A 23,383-nucleotide genomic window follows, 5' to 3' on the forward strand; every position below is an offset into this window, starting at 1 on the left:
GTTCCACAACATACAAGAGGGCCCCGAACAATGCGTGCGCTCGCTTTTTATAGCCCGATGTAAATAGGACTTGTAAGGTTACAGAGGAACAAGGGAATTCTTTAGGTTACAGCATTACAATTGGTTAACATATTAAGTTATACATTTAGCAGTGATCTATTGGTTCCCGTGCTTTCAGTAAAACTACAAACAGCTGTGTCGTTATCAGGGATTTTTTCCAGGTGGTGTTTTTCTAAAGTTGAGATATATGGTGGGACGTGTTTGTACTGGGCTCAGGAAGTTGAGAGATATGAGAGATATATGGTGTTTGTACTGGGCCCAGGAAATTGAGAGATATATGTTGTTTGTACTGGGCCCAGGACTGAGGAATGTGCCTGATTTCTTTCAGTGTTTCTTTTAAATAAATATTATTTAAAATAAAATAAAGCAATCAACTATGTCAAATGGTGCTGGAGTTTTAAGGGAAAGGAAGATTGAGAGCTGGTCTTTGGGTTTGGCAGTGTGGGGTCACTGGTGACCTCAGTGAAAGCTGTTTTCTTGGAGCAACTGGAGTTTGTGAGAGAAGAGAAATTGTAGGCAGCAACAGATACAATTGATTTATGGAGTTTTACCTGAAAAGAGAGGAGAGAAATGGGTGGTAAATATATAGGAGAGTCATGAAGAGGCAACAAAAAGCCCTGGTTTTGCTTTGGTATTTTTCTCTTAAAATATGGGATAAATGACAGCATGTTTATGTGTTTGTGGAAATGATTCAGTAGACAGAGAAAGTTTGATGATGCTGTGGGACAGAGAGAGGAGGATGGCCTAAAGAGAGTCTTTAAGGGCTTCGAGAGGCCCTGTCAGCCTCCCAATCCTCCCTATTGCAGCTTGACCTGTTCCTTCACAACTAATTACCATTTACTCACTTTCCATTGCTTTTCTTACTATACCGTTTAAAAAGAGGTTTTCTAATTGATTACCTGATAAAGAAGCATAACCAAATACAACAGAGGAAGAACTAGAAAGAAAACAATTTGTAAGAGGTAATACTTTTCTATGAATGAGTGGCAAATCTGGCTTTTAATGTTTAATCAGGTGAAGTGTAAACCAAAATTGATTTCCTTATACTCTAAGGGAAGGATACCAATCAGTCTTTTCAGGACAAGGTTTTAATCCTGGATTTTATGAAAATGCAAATAAGTTTACATTTCTGATTTACAGCAATTTTCAGTAAGTTTCAAAGGCATAGTATTACAATGTGGTTCAGTGTTCAAAGTGCGGTTGACCATACAGAAGGCTGGATTAGAGTAGACATAAGTTAGAATTACCTGGAGTCAGTTCTTGTTACCTATTGCTATGGTTTGTGTATGGTTTGTTTTGGCCCTAACAAGTCTGCTGTTGAAACTCCATTCCCTCTCTTGCTTCCTCTCTGGTCATGTGATATCTGCACATACTGGTTCCCCTTTGCTTCCTCCAGGAGTAGAAGCAGCCAGAAGCCCTCACCAGCAGATCGGTGAGCCAAATAAACCTTTTGTATTTATAAATGACCTAGCCTCAGGTATTCCTTTGTAGCAGCAAACATGGACTAAACACCAGTGCCCTCACTCACTCCAGCTGACAACCACAGGGCTAATGTGATGTGACCCCAAGGGTAGAAGTGAAAGCATGTGGAGGAGTGGATAGAAAGCGTGTCTCTTTCCAGCTCCCCAAATAGAAGTTTCTTAAAATCAGGCTTTGGCTAAGTGGTGGGCTTTGAATGGTCCAAAATGATAGTTATAAACAAATACCTGGAGTGCAGGCAGGTATCCTATCTTGTTGATTATCAACACAGGATGTAGAAGCCAGAGGAACCAGTTGACAGATACAGTGTTCTGGTAAGGTAAAGTGAAATTCTGACATTTTGAATTTTGAAAATCAAAGAGCCCAGTAATAATTTCTCACCCAGATGGAAAATCACTCATTCTTCATGAAGAAGAACCCCACAGGAAGACTACAAGAAAAGTCCATATTCACCTTATTACACAAGCTGAAATATCTTCAGGCATGCATATTCGTGTTCTGTGAAAACTGGAGAGAAAAACTCTTAGCATAAATTATGGATGGGTTGTTTTAGGCTAAATTTCTTTTCAGGAGCTTTGCTGCTCCTTATGAACTACAGCCGTAGCAACCTCAGAAACCCGTGTGGAGCATCACTCGTAAGCACGTTGGCTTCCTGAGCGTATTAGTGTAAAACACTTCTCTACCGAATTGAATACAATATCCTGCTGTATGGAAATAGTTCATATTGACCCCTTAAATACTAGGGAATGCTTGCTAAAGACAGTGATCTGTTTGTACTTAAGGCAAAACCCATAATCTTAACAATAGATTACAGACGTGAACCATTTGTCTTTTAAAGTCAGTTCCCAATTCAATGATAATTAAGTGATGCTGATGATGCATAGAAGATGCATATCTTATTACTCACTATGCTAGTGGGCAAGGAGTCATTTTGTCTAAAAAATGATATCAAACGATTATGATAAAAATGTTAAAAGTGGGAACTAAACACATTCCTCTTTCACAAGACTTTAAATTGCCACCTGTTTTGCCACACCATTCTTGGCAGCCGCAAGTCTATGCTAGACTAGAGATTTTGAAATCTGGTACAACAGAGGAGCTGCTTTAGGCCCATAAAGATGGGTGGTCCTAGTCCATAAATTCAAGGGCTGTTTAAAGGTTATTTGGGGAGCATTTCCTCATTGTGTAAAAAAGAATACAGTAGTTTTCCAGTAATGGAGTAGATATGCACAAAATCCAATCACACCTAGATTGTGGTTTGTTAAAGGTGGCAGCAAAGGCATCAGATACTTTTTTGGTCATAGGCATTTTCACAAGTTGATAATTACTTGTTCATCTGTTCCCCTCCCCCAATAGGATTTAAACTCCATGAGAATAGTAGGCTTACCTGATAATGCTTGACACATTGCTAAATAAATATTTGTTAAAAACCTTACATATAGTCATATCTAGAAGGTATTGTGGGTTCAGTTTCAGACTGCTCCAATAAAGCAAATATCACAATAAAGTGAGTCACAATAATTTTTTGGTTTCTCAGTGCATGTAAAGTTATGTTTATACTCTACCGTAGCCTATAAAGTGTGTAATAATATTATGTCTTAAAATGCAATGTGCATTCACTAATTAAAAATAATGCCCGGGTGCAGTGGCTCATGCCTATAATCCCAGTGCTTTGGGAGGCCGAGGCAGGAGGATCACGAGGTCAGGAGTTCAAGACCAGCCTGGCCAACATGGTGAAACCCCATCTCTACTAAAAAAAAAAAAAAAAAAAAAAAATTAGCCCAGCATGGTGGCAGGCACCTGTAATCCCAATTACTTGGGAGGCTGAGGCAGGGCAGGAGAACTGCTTGATCCTGGGAGGCAGATATTGCAGTGAGCCAAGACTGTGCCTCTGCACTCCAGCTTGGGCAACAGAGTGAGATCCTGTCTCAAAAAACAAAAAAATAATGAATAAACTTATGTGTGGCTTTATTGCTAAAAAATGCTAATGATTATCTGAGTCATCGGCAAGTTGTAATCTTTTTGCTGGGGGAGATTCTTGCCTAGATGTAAATGGCTTCTGATGTATCAGCATTGTCGTTGCTGAAGGTTGGGGTGGCTGTGGCAACTTTTAAAAATAAGGCAAAATAAAGTTTGCCACCTCAGCAGACTCTTCTTTTCATAGACGATTTCTCTGCAGCATGCAATGCTGTTTGAAAGCATTTTGCCCACAGTAGAACATTGGGGTTCATCCTTTCAAGCCCTGTCTCTGCCTTATCAACTAAGTTTATAGAATATTCTAAATCCTTTGTCATCATGTCAACAAATGTTCATAGCATCTTCACCAGGCATAGAAAGTGGGATTGCAGGCATGAGCCACCATGCCAAGTACTAATATTTTGAAAGGAATATTTTTGGGGGGCAGTACGTTTCAACAGTGGGCTTAAATGTTCAGTAAACTATGCCGAAAACAGATGTGATGTGCTTGCGGCTTTGTTGTTGCATTTCTAGAACACAGGCAGAGTTCATTGAATTGTAATAATCCCCATGTGTCAAGGACATGACCAGATGGAGATAATTGAATCATGGGGCGATTTCCCCTGTTCTCATGATAGTGAGTGAGTTCTCACAAGATTTGATGGTTTTGTAAGGGTCTTCCCCCCTTTGCTCAGCACTCATTATCTCTCCTGCTGCTCTGTGACGTGGTACCTTCCACTATGATTGTAAGTTTCCTGAGGCCTCCCCAGTCATGTGGAACTATAAGTCAACTAAACCTCTTTTCTTTATAAATTACCCAGTCTTGGGTATGTCTTCTTAGCAGCATGAGAAGGAACTAATACAGTGCCTTACTTACTCTCCTGTAATCCTTCGAAACAGCTCTGTGTAGCATTTCTTCTGTGCTCAGTTACACTGTAGAACAAGTGAAGGTGGCTGCTTTTTCTTTTTTCCCCATGGTGCTAGGATAGGCTCAGGATGAATATCTACTGGTCCTTTATATACTGTTTAGGATTTTAAAGCTTTTTAAAGGAAACATTTGCAAAGAATCAGTGACCTCCTCTGTGTTACCCCCAAGCTTTTCCACACATGCCTGTGTAGCTCACAGATTTCTTTCTCTGGTCATGATAATCGCTCATTACAGAATAGTTAGGATTTTTAGCCTGTGCTGTTTGTGTGATATAGATCACCTTTATTTTTAACTTCTTTTCCTTTAAAATGCCTACATCATTTGGATAACTCTATTCTTAAGAATATAAAGCATGGAAAAAAAGGGGGGCACCTTCTTGTAAAGTTTAACATAGATTTATCTTGCAACCCAGGAATTTTACTCTGATATTTGCCAAACGTAATTGAAAACCTGTGTTCACAAAAAAGACTTCTGTAAGAATGTTCATAGCAGGCTTTATTCATAATAGTTCAAAACTGGAAACAAACACTCCAAATGTCCAGCAACAGTGTGACAGATAAACAAGTTGTAGTACATTAATACAACGGAATGCTACCAGTAATGGAAAGGAACACACTATTGAAGCACACAGCACCATGGCTGAATCGCCCCGCCATTTTGTTGAGCCAATGTAGCAGGTTCAAAAGAGTACATACTGTATGATTCCATTTACAAATAATTCCAAAAGCTGGCAAAACTCATCTATGGTGGAAAAAAGTCAAAAAGACTGGCTGCCTTGAGAACAGGGATTGATTAGAAAGGACTATGGGAGGGACTTTATGAAGAGATGAAGTGTTCTCTTTGGTAGGATGTATGTTACAAGGATTTATGCACTTGTACCTTTAAGATTTGTATATTTCAGTGTCTGTAAATTTTACCTAAAAAACTGAAAAATATTAACATATAATTAATACTTTTACTATTTGAAGTGGTATGGCTTAGCACTTCTAAAACTACCTCTGTGTATTCTAGACTTGAGAAAATATATAAGTATATTAAGGATATTGGCAGCCAGATTTCACATGTTGGGTGAGGTAATTACAAATACAGAAATAGGGAATAGTGAAATATACATTGTAGTGTTTGGTTGGAACCGGAGGTATCAGAGTAGTCATGGTTTTTCATCTCTCTTAATATATGTATATTTAAGTAGACAAATACATACAGAATGGCAGTTATCAGCTTATACATACCTATGTGTGTGTTTGTGTGAGTGTGTGTGTGTGTGTGTGTGTGTGTGTGTGTGTGTGTATTGAGGTCCTTTCATATCTATATCTATATATCTATATATCTATATCTATATCTGTATCTATATCTATATCTAATGCATTAGAAGCATTGACAGCAGTGTGATATAGCTCCAACTCTTGGATTTTAAATACCATTTTCTACTAAAGGGAACTGGGATTGCTTTGAATTAGAAATGGCTGATTCAAGGGCTGGCAAAGTATGTGACAAAAAGGTAAGGAAGTGTTGAAGGAATCGTTAGGATGTGTCAAAAGGATACAGGCACTGTCTTGAAGGAGTTTCTGCTCGCCACATCTGGGCCAATTTCAGCATCCAATTAAATGACAATAACCGTGGAGCATGCCCTTTTGTGTAAGATAAGCTTCTGATTCCGTGTTCATATGAGGGAAGTCAGGGAGGCAGCCAGGCAGGCTCACTCTTCTTCAGATTATGGCTTTCTAGCTTCATCACTTCATTGTTTCGCTGAAAAAAATTCAGAACCTCAATCTCATCTTGAGAAAACATCAGACAAACAAAATTGGCCTGTGTTCTTCCAAAGTATCAAGTTCAGCAAACACAAAGGCAGGCTGAGGAACTGTTCTACGTTGAAAGATGCTAAAGAAATGTGATGCCTAAGTAGCATATGTGATCTGGAATTTGAACTTAGACGGGTGAGGGATAATGATCCTTTATGGGACATTTTTGGGACAACAGGTGAACTGTGAATGTGTTTTTATTTAGCTAATATTGTTGTAGAAATGTTAAATTTTCTGATCATGGTAACTGTATTTAACTTGTAAGGGAATGTTCTTTTACTTGAGAAATGCACACTGAAGTGTTTCGGAATAAAGGGGCACACCAACTTGCTCTTAAATATTAAAACATATTTATAAAACGTGTGAGTGTGTGTGTGTGTGTGCATGTGTGGACAGAAAGATTGATAGATACAATTTACTGATAGAATGCTGAGGCAAATTAGACAAATCAAATTACTGGTAAATCTTAGTGTCCTAGTTTAGCTGCTGTCACAAAGTCCCATAGACTGGGTGGCTTAATAAACTTCAGAAATTTACAATTCTGGAAGCTGTGAAGTTCAAGATCAGTCAAGGTGACGGCAGATCCAGGGTCTGCTGAGGACCTCTTCCTGATAATAGGCAGCTGTCTTCTTGCAGTGTCCTCACAGGGTGGAAGTGTCCAGTCCCTAATCCCATTCATGAGGGCTCTGTTCTCCTGACCTAATCCCTCCCCTGAAGCTCCCACCTCCTGATTGCATCACAGTGGGGGTTAAGATTTCAGCATAGGAATTTTAAGGGGGGCACAGAGATACAGTCTACAGTTCTGGGTAAAAGATGTACAAGGTGTTTCTTGTACTATTCTTGCAGTTTTCTGTAAGATCGAAATTATGTCAAAATAAAACATTATAAACAATATAAAAAGAAACAAAGGAATAGTATAAAGAATGATGAGAAGAAGATATTTTTCCAGCATTGAAGTTTATATTGGAAACTGAGGAGCTCCTTTTTATGCTGTTAAATATTAATCCAATTTAACGTTTGTCTCATTATGACTTCTTGTTTATTGTTGGCTGTTGCCACCTCATAGAATCACAGACTCTCGGGACTAACAGGGGTCACAGTTTCCATGTGATTACTGAATTGCCTCCAAACTTTTTTGGCTAAGTGGCTGTCTAACGTATGTTTACATAGCTAATTCACTTTAGCAGGCATGGGAACATTTGTCCTCCCGGTTAAACCAGCTTTTACTTTCTTTCTGAACCAATGATTAACACTGATTTGTTCATTACCATTTTATTCTGTAAAATATTGTTTCCCCCTAGACAAGAGAGTGGCTTTCCCCTGGTTCCCAAACTGTGTTCCAAATACCCCGAGGCACCACAGCAAATATGCAAGGATAACATTCAGGATATATTAAAATGTCATGGGAAACACAGTGGCATATGTTGGACAGAACCTGATGTAGTTCATTTTCAATGTTAGCTTGACATAGTTCAGTTTTAATATTAGATCACTACAGTTCTTTCCTTAAGGTCTTATCTTTGTGAAACTGTGTTTTTGGTGGTTGCTCAAATAAAACACAAGTACTGCATGAGATCAGCATGAAACAGAATATGAAGATGGTGGTGTCCAATTTGATTCGGAAATTGTGTAGCTCCCAGCTTACTCTACTTTGGAATTTTGACTCGTCTCGCATTATGAATGCTGCAGTGATGCCCAGTGTAAACTTGTTATAGGGTCTCTTTGGAAAGGCATGAAAGGACTTTATGAAGTTAAAAATGCTGTAAAAATACAAGTTCTTAACATCTTTATTAGTATGCTTATTGTGATTGTTATTAGTCAAGCCATAGAATTCATGTTTACTCAATCTAATAGAGATTGATTCCTTTATCATGGGGTTTCCATAGAAGTGTCTTAGAAGTATGTGATTTGACATTGACGTAATTTGTCTCCTCAGCTTTGCCTTTCGTAACAGTCCTGATAAATAATAGAATGACCACAAGGTGAACAGCCAAATAACAGTTTTGCTTATTCTTGTACATTTGCATGTAATTTTATATTTTACAGTATATTATGGTTTGAGTGATTTGTTAACTATGTAGATAGACCTTTAATATCTGAGTTAATATGTCAATATAAAATAGTAATTACAGTAAAAACATTTTGCTGTTATGTTTGCAGTTATAATGAGAAACAAAAGGAAACAGGATGTGCTAACATATTCTATTAGATTAAATATTAGAATTTGAAGCTTAATATAAACAAGAAAAAAATTTAAAACCTAGGTCATAGCTTATCTTAGAAAGTTAGTGTTGGAAAGGGAAAGTATTTTACAGACAGTATAATTCAGCCTTCTCATTAGACAAATGAGAAAACTAAAGCCCAGAGATGTGAAATGAAATCTCATGATAAACTGTCCAATTCCCAGAATGTCTTCTTATTCTCACTTGTTTGTAACAACCCATTTGCTGCCCAAAAGAATTGGAGAACAGCTGGTTATTGATCTCAGCCCTGCACATAGGTCATTATTAAAGAGCCTGTTCTCAGAATTCTATGCTAAGAGGAAGGAGTCAGCCGTGTATCATTTATGTAGGGACTGAATGACTAAAAACTCCCCTTAAGCTGGCTAATGCTCCTTTCTTCCACTTGAAAAATGAAGAATTCAGAGAATGTATTGGTTTATTTAAAAGAAATATCTAGTGATTTTTAAACATGAAGCTTTTGCGTGGCTGGATCTAGGTGTTCAAAGTCTATCATTATAACTTAGGTCTCTCACTATCGTTTGGCTCAGCTTTCTTTTAGGCTAGCTTCATTCTCATAGAAGCTCCTTTTAAAGACTATGGGATAAAGAAAATACAGAACTAGTGGTTGGAATAAGTGGAATAAGTAAGGAAGAGAGGGTGTGATAGAGTAGAATATTTTATCTGGAGTTATTCAGCACTTGAAATAGCTCGAATAGGATCTGCTTACAGATGATAAAGAAAATAACATAAGTTTTGGTGACCTCAAACAACGTTGTCATATTTTAGAGTCATTAGAATTTCAGGTGTTCCTGATTTTTATGTAAATTCTATAATTATGTAAATACCTATCAACAGGTACCTGGGTAAGAGCAAGACTTGGACAAAATTTGGAGCTAGAAAATAACTGAGAATTTTGGCTGTTAAGATTACACTTTAGCAAAAAGTCACAAAACTGAGTTGGAGACCAATGACTTACCATAGTCAAGTGTGCAACGAAGCAAGTAGGACCCACAAGGCTAAAGGAAGGGGGAACCAGCCCTCAGAAATGTTAGGCACCGCCCAGGAAGGCAGCAGATGTGAGAAGGGATTACATATACCTGAGAGAACCTCTTCCACAGCCCAGGCTCTCAATGCTTGGGAAGAGAACAGGGAGTGGCTACCACAGGTAAAAGCCTAATAGTAGCAGTTAGTAGTTTTTGGAGTTCGAAATGCAGCTTAAGAATTGCTTGGCAGGTTTCTATTTTGCCGCCTTGGGTCATAGTAATTAATTGATTTATCCTGTTCTCTTTACTTGGGAAGCTCTTCCCTCAGATTCCTGCAAGTGTCACTTCTTCAGTCCCTTGCTGCATGGGGGATCCTTCAGTGTGGAGTTCTGTCTCCTGCTGAGTATGTCTGTTCCAGAAGTGTATTCCCAAACTGCAGTCACCAGAGGGTGTGTTCGAGAACCCATTGTGGCTCATTTTTGAGACAAACCTTGAGCTAAAACTTCACTGATTACTTGATCTCCATGAGCCCCTTTTGATTGGTACACCTCAGTGGAGTTTGGGTCTCTTAATAATTAGTACTGCATTGCATTCCAGCCTGGGCAACAGAGCTAGACCCTGTCTCAAAATAATAATAATCATAAAGAATCAATGTCAGGGTAGAGCTGATGTCCAGTGGTTCCCCAAGTCTAGTAATTCTGCGTGCCCCCATAATATTCAGTCACCCAGGTAAATGGCTGCAGACCTCTTTGGGAAAGGTAGGCGGAAGATCTATGCTATAAATCTTTGGCAGCATAGTAGGATTCTTCTTCAAGGGGAACTTGCTTTCTCTTTCCTTATTTAAGGAGTTCTGGGCCTGCGAATTGGCTCATGTCTGGGAATTCAGTGAAGTATTCTGACTTTCTCTGTGGTCATCAAGTCAGATTTTTGTTCATTTAAGCCATAACATTTCTGTTTAAACAAATGAAAAAAAATATATCAATAGGCTGCCCTATTCAGTTCCAGGGACACTGTTGTCTTTGTTTTGTGTTGCTATACCAGAATACTACAGACTAGGAAATTTATAAATAAAATAAATTTATTTCTTACAGTTCTGGAGACAGAGAAGCCCAAGGTCAAGGTGCCTGCATCTGGCAAGGACCTTCCTGCTGCATCATCCCATGGCAGAAGGTGGAAGGGCAAGAGATCACGCTTTAGAGAGAGAGGAAGGTGGCCAAACTCATCCTTTTATTCAGAAACCCACTGCTGAGATAACTAACTCACTCCCCCAGTAATGGTATTAATCTGTTTATGAAGACAGGGCCATCATGTCCTAATCACCTCTTAAGGTTCCACCTCTCCATACTGTTGCATTGGGGATTATTTAACACAAACTTTGGGAGATACATTTAAACCATAGCACTCCACCACTGGCCACCAAAATTCATGTCCTTTTAACATGTAGTATGCATTAATTACATCCCAATGGCCTCAAAGTTCTTAACTTGTACAGCATCAGTCCAGAATTTCATCTAAATCCGGTATGAGTGAGACTCAAGGAACAATTCGTCCTGAAACAAACCTTCTCCAGCTTTGAGCCTGTGAAATCAAAACAAGTCATCTACTTCCAAAATTCAATGGTAGAATAGGCATAGGATTGATACTCCCATTCCAAAAAGGAGAAATAGACAAGAAAAGGGGTAACTGGTCCCAAAAGTCCAAAACTCAACAGAGAAAACAACATTAAGTTTTAAAGCTGCAGAATAATCTTCTTTGACTCCATTCCTCCCATTCTGGGCACACTGGAGTGGGGATTAGGCTCCTCAAGGCCTTGAGTATCCTTGCCCCTATGACTTTGCTGGGGCCAGCCCACACTTCAGCTCTCACAGGTTGATGTCTCTCATGCCTGAGCTTCTTCAGAATTGTGGAGTTGCATTGATAGCTCTACATTTTGGAGTCTCTGAGATGGCCTCGCTCTCAGGGCTCCGCTAGCCATTGGCCTACTGGGGGCTCTCTGTGGGGGCTCCACTGCTGCAACAAGTTTGTCCGTGGGCCCCAGGCTGTCTACTACATCCTTTGAAATCTAGGTAGAGGCTGCTGTGGCACCACAGCTTATGCAGCCGGCAAGTTCGCAGTTAGTGCTATGTGGATACCACGGTGACTTACTGTTTGTGCCCTCTGGAGGTGTGGCAGGAGCTGCACTTGAACTCACTTGAGCCATGGCCGGGGCTCACACTATAAAGGAATGCAGGGAGTAGAGTTCTAAGTTGCCTGGGCAGCAAAAGCTGAGGTTCCATGGACACCTTTCTGGAAACTTTGCCCTCAAGGCCCTGCTCTGAGCCTGTGATGGGAGGGATGGCCTCCAAGATCTCTGAAGCAGCTTTACGGTCTTTCTCCCGTTGTCTTGATGAATGGCACCCAGATACTTGAGTTCATTGCCCTTAAGTTCTGCTTTCTATATAGCCCTGGGACATGGCTACAGATCAGTCAAGTTCTTTGTGACTTTGTTAGGATGGCTTTTACTCCAGTTGCCAGCATCTTGTTCATTTCCATCCAGTACCTCATCAGAATAGCCTTTATTGTCCGTGTTTCTATCAGCTTTCTGATTGTGACCACTTAAGTAATTCCTAAGAAAGTTAAAGCCCTTCCTGCAGCTGTTGTTTTTTTTCTAAGCCCTCACCAGAATTTCCCTTAATGCTTCCTTTATTGTAGTCTAGGCTCTTTACAGCCATTTCCTCCAAGTTCTTCTGGCCTCTACTCATTTCCCAGTTCCAAAGCTGCTTCCACATTGTTAGATATTTGTTATTGCCACAGCCCCACTTGTTGGTGCCAGTTTTCTGTTTTAGTCCATTTTGTGCTGCTGTAATAGAGTATCTGAGACTAGGTAATTCATACAGAACAGAAATTTATTTCTTACAGTTTGGGAGGCTGGGAAGTCCTGGATTGAGGGGCCTTCATTTGTTGAGGGCCTTACTGCTGTGTCATCTCATGGCAGAAAGGACAAGAGCAAGAGAGAGTGTACAAGAGAGAGAAGGGAAGAGGACCAAAGTTACCTTTTATCAGGATCCTGCTCCCATGATAACTCATTCACTGTCCCGATCACATCATGATTCCATTCACAAACATCATGATTCCATTCACAAACACCATGATTCCATTCACAAACACCATGATTCCATTCACAAATACCATGATTCCATTCACAAACATCATGATTCCATTCACAAGGCTGTGCCTTTTAAAGGGCCCGCCACTCAACACTGTTGTGTTGAGGATGAAGTTTCCAAAACATGAACTTTGGAGGAAATGTTCAAACTGTAGCACCTGGGATCAAGCAGCTGTGCTGAATATTTCTGTGACCAAATTCCTCCGCAGCTTTGCTTCTGTTGATTGTGCTGACAATACCCACCTTGTCTCTGGATGTGAAGTGCTCCCACTTGTCCTCTGCCACATCAGTATCCCATCTTCTGGGTGAATTCAAGAACATAGCCATATGGCAGCAGTTCTCACATTAATTCCTGGCCCACACCAGAGCCAGGTGTATATTCACATATTCCAGGGCTCCCCCTGTAAACGTATTTCTCATGGCCTTGGTGAAGGGGGGCATCCCTAGGACATAGCCAGGGGATTGCCAAACTGGTCTCCTATCATCAGGCAAATCCAGCATTCCAGTCTTGCTAAGCCTTTGAATACATACCAGGGAAGTTCTGAGGTTTCAACTTCGTGGAGCATTGGCCACTTTTGGGAACAGATTTCAGCCAACCTAGCCCTAGCACACTGAACCCAAGCTGGTGCTCGCATATAAAATCCTGCCATATTTATGTATTGATTCCCTTCCAACTAGAATGTGAGCTTATTGAAGACGATAGATGTAATTGTTTCACTGTTGTAGGGTCTCTGATAACTAGAAGAGAGCCTGCTCTAGTGCATTGTCTGGGTGTTCAGTGGTATTTGTCCAGTCATTGACTGGTTGGTTACTTATTTGTTCATTCAACAGGTATTCATTGAGTATAGTGCTCAGAAAAACAGCAAGTCATAGACCTTTAGAAGTGGAAGTTATCTGAATGATCAAGAAGCAGAAAGATGGCCAGGTTGGGACAGTGAGGATAGAGGGAATGGGGTGTGAAATGAAGTTCTGAGCTGGATAGTAACCATGCTTTGCAGCATGTGGCGTGTTTCCATGTGAGGCGTTTTTGTCTATTCCAAGTGCAGTAGGAAGCCCCAGGAGTGTTTTAAGCCAGGGAGAGACAGAATTTTATATTTCAAGTTTATAGTACCTGTTGTCTTGAGACTAGGTTTAGTAAGACAAGTTTGGGAGCAGGGAGATTCGTTGGAGGACTGTTTTTTATTCCTCTAGAGAATACACAGTGTAGCTTGAACTAGAGCAGGGTGGGGGTTGACATCTCCCTGTCCACCTGCTGTTGTCACTGGTGCCGTGATGAAGCCTTGTGCTGTGGACATGCTGTGGGGCTGCTGCTGTGGGGACAGTGGCTGCAGTGCAAGCGTCTAACTCTTGCTATGGTGGCAGGGATGAGAGCAGACCAAGGTGGAGCCGTATAGATAGAAAGGAATGGAAAATTAGAGTGGCACACGGGACACTTGTTTCGCCCAGTGCAGCGACTGCAGCAGACTTTTCTAACATCTTACAGAGGTGCACTCAGCAAGCTCTTCTATGATATTATTTTTACTAATCCAGTTGCCTCATATATATAAAACTTCAGAAACAAAGTTAAACTTTGTAACAGCGCTATTTTAATATAAATAGGCTGCATAGATGCAGTCTATGGATAATTCTAAATATCCAGGCGCAATGACTTATGCCTGTACATCCCAGCACTTTGAGAGGCTGAGGCAGAGGGATCACTTGATCTCAGGAGTACGAGACTAGGCTGGGTAACATGGTGAAAGCCTGTATCTGCAAAAAATACAAAAATTAGCCAGGCATGGTGTGGTGGTGTGTGCCTGTATTCCCAGCTGCTTGGGAGGTGGAGGTTGCAGTGAGCTGAGATAGTGCCACTGCATTCCAGCCTGGGTAACAGAGATAGACCCTGTCTCAAAATAAATAAATAGTCATAGCAATTTTAATTTTCAATCTATTTTTTTATAAAATAGATTATAATATTTAAATCGTGCTATAAAAACACAATGAATAGCTTAGTGTATTAAGTCACATATATTAATAGTATGTTTTACAGACTGAGGAATTTTTATTATATTTTATTTAAACTCTGTTTTATTTTGTTATTTTAATCCAAAGTACCAAGATACGAATATGCAGGGAGTTGTATATGAACTAAACAGCTATATAGAACAACGGTTGGACACAGGAGGAGACAACCAGCTACTCCTCTATGAACTGAGCAGCATCATCAAAATAGGTAAGAAGCATTTTGTGTTCCTCTTAGGAAAATTGGGCAAAGATTCTTTTACAAAAAGCAGTAAAAAAAATTTGCTTACTAAGAGGCAGATGAAAGTCATTTATATTTACTTCTATTTCTGGACTAAATTTGAAGTGAAAATATTTTATTATGAAACTACCAGAGTGAGTCAAACCTAAAACTTTCTAAATTATCTAATCCCAAATAAGTATCTGCCTGATACATACATGTAATATACTATGCCTTCTAAGTCACACCTAGTTTCCTTTGGAAAGCATGGTTTTATTGAATTAAATCACATCTTTATAAAATGTATTAATTTTAAAGAGAGAATAAGCATTTTAAATATATTTGGGTAAATGACAATTTTATATACCATTTAAGAAATGGGTTATGTTGTGAATAGAATGGGGAAAGTTGTGTCAGAAAAGTACTATTTTAGAAGCATGCACTTGTTTTAGGACACATTTTCAGAAGGATACCCACTATGACAATTGGATCTTTCATTTTCTTTTGTTTTTTAATTTGAAAATAAAAATATTAATGAGACCAACTATAGTGATCACATTTATTATATATTTAAGTATATGCTAGGCACCTGTCTATGCGTATTATATGCATTAACTGACTTATTTTTATTATGGTCTCATGAGGTTGTTTTTATTATTACCACTATTTTACTGATGAGGAAGCTTTTATTATTACCACTATTTTAAGATGTTTAACAGAGAGGTTAAACATGTTACCCAAAGTGACACAGGTACAAAGGAGTTATTTTACTGATGAGGAAGCTATAGAACAGCGAGGTTAAACATCTTACCCAAAGTCATACAGGTAAAAAGGAGTTAAGTAGGGGTTTAAATTGAGGCAGTCCCTCCAAGACTTACACTGTTAACTGCTATAGTTGCCTTCAGATGGCCCTGAAACAATTTTAGGTAAGTTAAATTATGTTTGCTTCAGTGACAATTGTAGATGAATACATCGGCTTTTTAGGTTGATACTTAATTAATTTTGGTTAATTAATATTATAAATGTCACTTGTGTTATTTTAGAAACTTTAAAATTTAAGCACCGTTCTCAAATTTAAAAAATATTAAATGATTCTGAATACTTACAGTTCAACAAATATGTTACTATGTAGTACATTGACTGCTATATGCATTTGAGGATATCATATCTTAAATTTTATACTCACTGATGAAAAATGTAGAGGATATTTTCATTATGCTATTGAGTAAGGCCATAAATGATTTTGTTCCATTTACTGCATGACCATTGATTCTGTTAACAAGTCAGTTTGAAAGACTCACATCTGTCGCTCACCGTAGAGAATGCATACATGTTCGATTCTCCCACTGAGCTCAGTTTCTTCCTTTTCTTATTACTTTGGCAGCCACAAAAGCTGATGGATTTGCATTGTATTTCCTTGGAGAGTGCAATAATGTAAGTATCTAAATTTAGATTTTGGTGCTCTAGATAAGAAAATATCATAAGCTCCCTTAAAAAAGTTATAAACAACAGACATTTCATGATTAAGTATTTTTCATTTAAATTCATTTTGGTTTTAGTTTCTATATTTGGTTGTTACCAGCAAGAATTTTACTGACATGGCAACATTTAGGCATAAAATCTTGTGTGTGTGTGTGTGTGTGTGTGTGTGTGTGTGTGTGTGTGTGTGTGTGTTTCCTTTGGTTTGTGGTACCCTCGGTTATAAATGGTGTTTCTAGATTTAGTGTTTTGTATAAAAGTTATTTGGCACTGTGAGCTTGGATGTTGTAGGGGAATTCCTGTACCCTCTTTACACACAATCTACAGAAAGTTGAACGTTTTCTTGGTGATTTGTAAAGTTTTTGCAGATGACTCTAAAACTCCTAGGGTGTAGTCCTAGGGCTCTGAGTCTAGATCCCTAAGCTGCCTTACTGTAGTAGGCTCAGGCCAGTCAAGGAATGGGGATTCTCAGCTCTGGCTGTTCCAGTCTTCTGTCGGCAGCCCGGATCCTGCGTTTCTGGTCTAACTAACCTGGAGCACAGCCCGCCGTAAAATGCAACATACATAGGCACTTCCAAAAGTATTTCAAGATGTTCAATTACTGGCATTTGATTTTTGATACAGTATTAAAAAGTATATGTATTTTAGCGTAATTTGAGCCAATAATACTAATATTCGTAACTTTAATGTATAAATTCCCTCAAATTTCTTTGACACATTTTTGCTTCACATTTCTTATGTGTTAGGCATTGCTATCTGAGATTTGGAATGTATTTTTGCAATATGCTACATGTATTCTTGAGTAATCAAAAGATGTATAAAATTATTTACATTATATACAGTGTTACTAGGAATAGAGACAAAAGCATTCTGAGATTTTTAGTAGGACTCTTAAATATAACAGTTTTGCAGAGTGTGAAAATAGTTGCACAGAAATATTTATTGGCTGATTTAATTAACTTACAGCTTATCTTATGCGTTTCCATGGCCATTGTTTTCCCTTGTATTGTAATAAATTACGCTTGTTACAAAGGCTTATTTAGGGCAAAGACATTTTCTTGTTCATTCTTGTATTTCCCAAGCCCCTCTCCTTGTGCCTTTCATATAAACAGATAAGAATGTTTATTAATTTGCATTATTCAGATACTACTACCACTTCTAAATAAACTATATTTCAGACACTGGTAGTATTCTAAAATGGCTAAGCTACTAAAATAACAAATGGATATTACTTTTTTCTGTGCATTAAAATTATTTTAAAATGTCCAAGTTTTATTAAAAGTTAGTAATTTCTTTTAGAAAAATATTTTGCAGTTTGCCGTTATTTTTTAACTGGCTGATATGTGTGGAATGCAGTCTATTGTGGTCCACGTCGCATTACTCCTTCTGAGTCACCTCCAGCAGTCCCCCGTGTGGCCATGCAGCCGTGCTCACATCCAGTCCCTTACCCTCGGGTGTCTAGTTCAGATCCGGGTGGACATGTGGCCCATGAGGGCCCCGGCAGATTCTTTGCTAAAACCTGTATCTTGGACTCAGCAATTCTAGCCGTTCACCTGAACGAAAGTGATAACAACCCTGAAGTTGAGGCTGCCTCTACAGGATGCTCTCTTGCCCTGTGGAAAGAGAATATAGAGACAGCTGCGGGCAGAGACTGAGAGGTGCAGGCAGCAGGCACCCTGTGGCTGCAGTGGATGGGAGCCCAAAATGCTGACTTTGCAGGGCTTGGATTTAGGTTACAAAACCCATATTCTTAATCACTTGGCTTAAAAAAAAATTTTTTTTTGCTTTATTTGCAGACTTCTCTATACATTGGTCTCAATGAAGTAGTTTCCTCTTATGATTCAGCAAAAAGGTGTTCTATCTACAATATCTAAATTGTAATTTTATATATCAATTTGAATTATTTCATCTTTACTTATCTTTTACTTTAGTAACTTAAAGGACGGGTACAATATCCTCTCAGTTTTATTCTGGCTCCTTATTCTAAACTCCTAAGGCCAGTCCATTCACTGGGCATGCTTCTCTCTAGGGGCACTGATTCCCTGTTCCTTCTTTCTTTCTTGCATCTCAGGGACTGAGTCTCTTCTTCAACTTAAGATCCCTGTGAACAGCAGGGTACATAGTGAAATTGTAGCTGTCTCTCAGCTTCCCAAGTCGGATCCCACTGTACACTGTATTTTGCTTTCTCAATGTTATGTATGTCTTCTTCATAGAACATAGCTGAGTCTGTGATCACATGTTTATCTGTGATTTGAGTGGTTATTTGTTTATCTGGCTTTCTTGCTAGAATATCAGCTTTATGAAGACAGGTACCTTATCTGCCTGGGAGGATCATTCTTGGGGATAATTACTGTGTTTTGCTCACTCTGTTTTGCCCTTTATGCATTCCACCTAGATAGCTAAGCCCTTGTGATTTCCTTAACCCAGGGATTTCTGTGGGTAGGAAGAAAACATGGGCTGAGAAATCTTAAGTTCACTCAAGTGTTTCTTTGGATGTATCTACATGATTACCACTGTCTTTGTTCTTCATTTCTTCTTGTATCTCGAGTCGTCCCGTTTGGGATCACTTTTCTTCCATCTGAAATACATCCTCTAGAGTTTCCCTCAGCGAGAGTTTGCTGATGGAAAGCACTCTCAGTTTGTGTTTGTGTGAATTTGTCTTTATTTCACCCACTTTCCTGGAATATGTCTTTGGTAGATAGAGTTCAGGTTGATAAATTATCTCTCTGAATATTGACTAAAATAAAGATACTGTTTTTCAATTTATTTTGGTTTTCATTATAGTTTTTATTTCCTGTACATATTTTCAAACTTGTCTTTTATTTCTTGAAATACATTAACTATACTTCTTCTATGTTCTTTTGAATTTACAGTTTCTTGGGTTTGTTTCGTCCAACTCTGACAGATGGTGACTCTTTTGCTTATGTGTTTTATGGTTTTCTTTTTATTTTTCCTTTCTCTCCTTCCCTCTCTCTCTCTCTCTCTGTAACTGTGAATTCTATTCTTTCATGGGGCTCTTAAATGGATACTCTCAAGGCTTGTTAGAAGTGCCTTTCTAGTTCCTTTCTTGGAGATAGACAGGCATTTGTTTCTGCTGGTCACTTAAGGTATGACCAATCCAAAACCATTTTAAACTAAATTATCTGGCTGAGATGAATTTTCAGACTACAAAGTAGTATGGCTTCAAGAGTCAAATCCACATGATGCACAATTGTGACTTCTCAGAGGAGATTGTTATTTTCCCTCCAGTACTAATTTCAAAATAATCTGGTTTCCTTGCAGCCTCTTTGCTGGGGTAGGTGTATTTGTCCTTCAACCGAAGATGAATGTGTGGCCTGTTGCCTGTCCTGACCCTCTCAAGGGGTCTTGACTTAGACTTCCCTCACAGAAAGGCCCCAGCTTTTCTCTCCTGTCTCCCACTCTCCATGTGGCTTTCCTGGGAGAAGATCAGTCTATTCAGTCATTAGTTAATTCTCTGAAGAGACAGCCAGCTTTGGGATCTGGTCAACTCCCATGGTTCCTTTATTTACTTCCTTTTAGATTTCTGTGGATTCCTTCCATTCTTCTCACCCAACAAAGCAATATAAAAGATTAGTAAAATATATTTTATGCAGCCTTTAAATAAATTTGAAATTGTTTTTTCAAAAGTGTCAGCCAAATGATCTAATCTGCTGTATTGCTGGCAATAGAAGATATACTTCTGAAATGTAACTAACCATATTAAATTAAATAAAACATCTTTTGCCTAGGTAAGCAGATACATGTATATATTTTTGTATTTCGTCTTTTGCACCTGAAAGGTACAAAAGGTACATCACTTGCCAACTCTACAGATGATTATGACACTTACCAAATAAGTACTGAAATTTATCATCATGTTTCTGAAATAAACATACTGTATTACGGGCAGGTACGGTGGCTCACACCTGTAATCCCAGCACTTTGGGAGGCTGAGGTGGGTGGATCACGAGGTCAGGAGATCGAGACCATCCTGGCTAACACGGCGAAACCCCGTCTCCACTAAAAATACAAAAAATTAGCCAGGTGTGGTGGCTAATATTGATAAAGATAATTATCAATCTTTAAAAGATTGTCTTGATTTGGAATCATAGCAAGAAAGTATTTCTTAAATAACTCAATTTCACAGCAAAAATTAAATACTTTAGTGACAAAATTATAATAAAACCCAAATAGACCGAGAAAATTTTCTGTCCATATCAACAAATACTAAGGGTTAAAAAAAGAAAGAATTATACAGTTTTACACTTATTAAAGTATTACACTTTAATAAGTTTTACACTTATTAAAGTATTTTCTTCTCAGTCAGTAGAAATAAATTTCTGAAATTGATGTAATGAGAAATATAACTTAAATAACATTTAAATATGTCAGAAGTTCTAATAGAATTTAAAAATGCACATTCATATAAGCAAGGAGGAAAAAACATCCTGTGTTTTTTTTCACATAGAACATTTAGCAGAAAAAGACAAAACTTAAATACTAAAAAGCACTAAAATTAAAACATAAAATACTGTTATGGAAATCATTATGTGATTATAACAAAATTACTTATAAAGAAGATCCAACTGTTAAAAGAAAAAAAATTGGATCAGGTAAAAAACAAAACTGTCTTTTATTCTGGTGCATTGAAGTTTCTGAAGCAAAGTGGAGAAAATGGACAGAAAAGCGGTAGTATTTTTAGTTATTGAGATATCAAGAAAACAANTTGATGTAATGAGAAATATAACTTAAATAACATTTAAATATGTCAGAAGTTCTAATAGAATTTAAAATGCACATTCATATAAGCAAGGAGGAAAAAACATCCTGTGTTTTTTTTCACATAGAACATTTAGCAGAAAAGACAAAACTTAAATACTAAAAGCACTAAAATTAAAACATAAAATACTGTTATGGAAATCATTATGTGATTATAACAAAATTACTTATAAAGAAGATCCAACTGTTAAAAGAAAAAAAATTGGATCAGGTAAAAAACAAAACTGTCTTTTATTCTGGTGCATTGAAGTTTCTGAAGCAAAGTGGAGAAAATGGACAGAAAAGCGGTAGTATTTTTAGTTATTGAGATATCAAGAAAACAAGTTAGAAGACGCTATCAATACCATTATTATTTATCCAAATAATGCACATATTAAACTCAGTATATTAGGTTAGGACTTACCAACTTGGGGTTCCTTTTCTTTCCTGGGCTAGACCCTAACTTTAATGTATTTAATTTCTGTCTAAGAATTCTTCATAGGACTCCTATAATGGCTAAAAGCAAAGGAAATTGGAGGGCTCAGAAGAAGACAGGAAGATGAGGGAAAGTTTGAAACTTCCCAGAGACTTGTTGAATGGTTGTGAGCAAAATGCTGATAGTGATGTGGATAGTGAAGTCCAGGCTGAGGTGGTCTCAGATGGAGATGAGGCCTGGCTGCTCCTAGCCATGCATAGTCATATGTGTTCACAAAGAGAGGGTTTTGTGTTTAAAAGGGAAGCAGAACGTCAAGTTTAGAATATTTGTAGCCTGACCATGTTGTAGAAAGGAAAAAACTCATTTTCTGTGGAGAAATTCAAGCCACTGGCTGCAGAAATTTGCATAAGAGGAGCCAAATATTAATCACCAAGACAATGGAGAAAATGTCTCCAGGACATTTCAGAGATCTTCACAGCAGCACCCTCATCACAGGTCCAGAGGCCTAGGAAAAATGGTTTCATGGACCAAGCCCAAGGACCGGCTACTCCAAACATGGCATCCTGTGTCCCATTCACTTCAGCTCTAGCTGTGGTACATAGAAGGCAAGAGTTTGGGAGCCTTCACCCAGATTTCAGAGGATGATAGAAATGCCTGGATATCCAGGCAGAATTCTGCTGCAGGGGCAGAGCCCTCATGGAGAACCTCTCCTACTATAGTGCAGAGGAGAAATGTGGGATTGAGTTCCCCACACAGGGTCCCCTCTGGGGTAATGTCTAGTGGAGCTGTGAGAAGAGGGCCACTGTCCTCCAGACCTTAGAACGGTAGATCCACCAACAGCTTCTACCATGTGCCTGGATTAGCAGCAGACACTGAATGCCAGCCCATGAAAGCAGCCGCAGGGGCCATACCCTGCAGAACCACAGGGGCAAAGCTGTGATTGTGGACTTGGGAGCCCACCCCTTGCATCAGCATGCACTGGATGTGAGACATGGAGTCAAAGGAGATTATTTTGGGGCCTTAATATTTAATGACTGCCTTACTGGGTTCTGGACTTGTACAGTGTCTGTACCACCTTTGTTTGGGCAAGTTTCTTCCTTTTGGAATGGGAGCATTTATCTGATACCTGTACCCCCGTTGTATCTTGGAAGTAACTAACTCGTTTGTGATTTTACAGGCTTACAGGTGGAAGGGCCTTGCATTGTCTCAGATGAGACTTTAGACATGGACATTTATTTTTGTTTTTTGTTTTTGAGACAGAGCCTTGCTCTGTCACCCAGGCTGGAGCGCAGTGGTATGGTCTCGGCTCACTGCAACCTCTACCTCCTGGGTTCAAGCGATTCTCCTGTCTCAGCCTCCTGAGTAGCTGAGACTACACGTACATATCACCGTGTTCAACTAGTTATTTTTCTGTATTTTTAGTAGAGATGGGGTATTGCCATGTTGGCCAGGCTGATCTCAAACCCCTGACCTCAGGTGATCCACCCGCCTCAGCCTCCCCATTACAAGTGTGAGCCACCATGCCTGGCCTACACTTAGACTTTCAGGTTAATGCTGGAGTAAATTAGGACTTTGAAGGACTGTGGGGAAGACCTGATTGGTCTTGAAATGTGAGAAGGACATGATATTTGGGAGGGGCCAGAGGTAGAATTATATGGTTTGACTCTGTTTCCCCACCAAAATCTCATGTCAAATTGTAGTTGCCACATTGGATCATGAGGGCAGATTTCTCTTTGCTTTTCTCATGGTAGTGAATGTGTTCTCACGAGGTCTGATGGTTTAAAAAGTGTGTGTTAGCAAACTATCACAAGAAGAGAAAACCAAACACCGCATGTTCTCACTCATAGGTGGGAACTGAACAATGAGATCACTCGGGAAGGGGAACATCACACACTGGGGCCTATTATGGGGAGG

The 23,383-nt window shown here is 38.9% G+C and overlaps 1 protein-coding gene across 7 annotated transcripts in view; it reads left to right on the forward strand.

Annotated features, from left to right (window-relative positions):
• PDE10A (phosphodiesterase 10A) overlaps positions 1–23,383 on the forward strand; it is a 702,663-nt gene that overhangs the window by 572,295 nt on the left and 106,985 nt on the right. For 6 of the 7 annotated variants that reach the window (XM_017869545.1, XM_017869546.1, XM_017869550.1 and 3 more), the window contains 2 exons: positions 14,667–14,787; positions 16,181–16,230. In XM_017869545.1, the coding sequence (XP_017725034.1) occupies positions 14,667–14,787; positions 16,181–16,230 (171 nt within the window). Of the gene's footprint in view, positions 1–10,521; positions 10,640–14,666; positions 14,788–16,180; positions 16,231–23,383 lie in introns of all 7 variants that reach the window. The other variant, XM_017869552.1, reaches the window with a different exon arrangement.

Source organism: Rhinopithecus bieti, unplaced genomic scaffold (genome assembly GCF_001698545.2).
Source record: "Rhinopithecus bieti isolate Rb0 unplaced genomic scaffold, ASM169854v2 scaffold_3948, whole genome shotgun sequence".
NCBI classification, from domain to species: domain Eukaryota; kingdom Metazoa; phylum Chordata; class Mammalia; order Primates; family Cercopithecidae; genus Rhinopithecus; species Rhinopithecus bieti.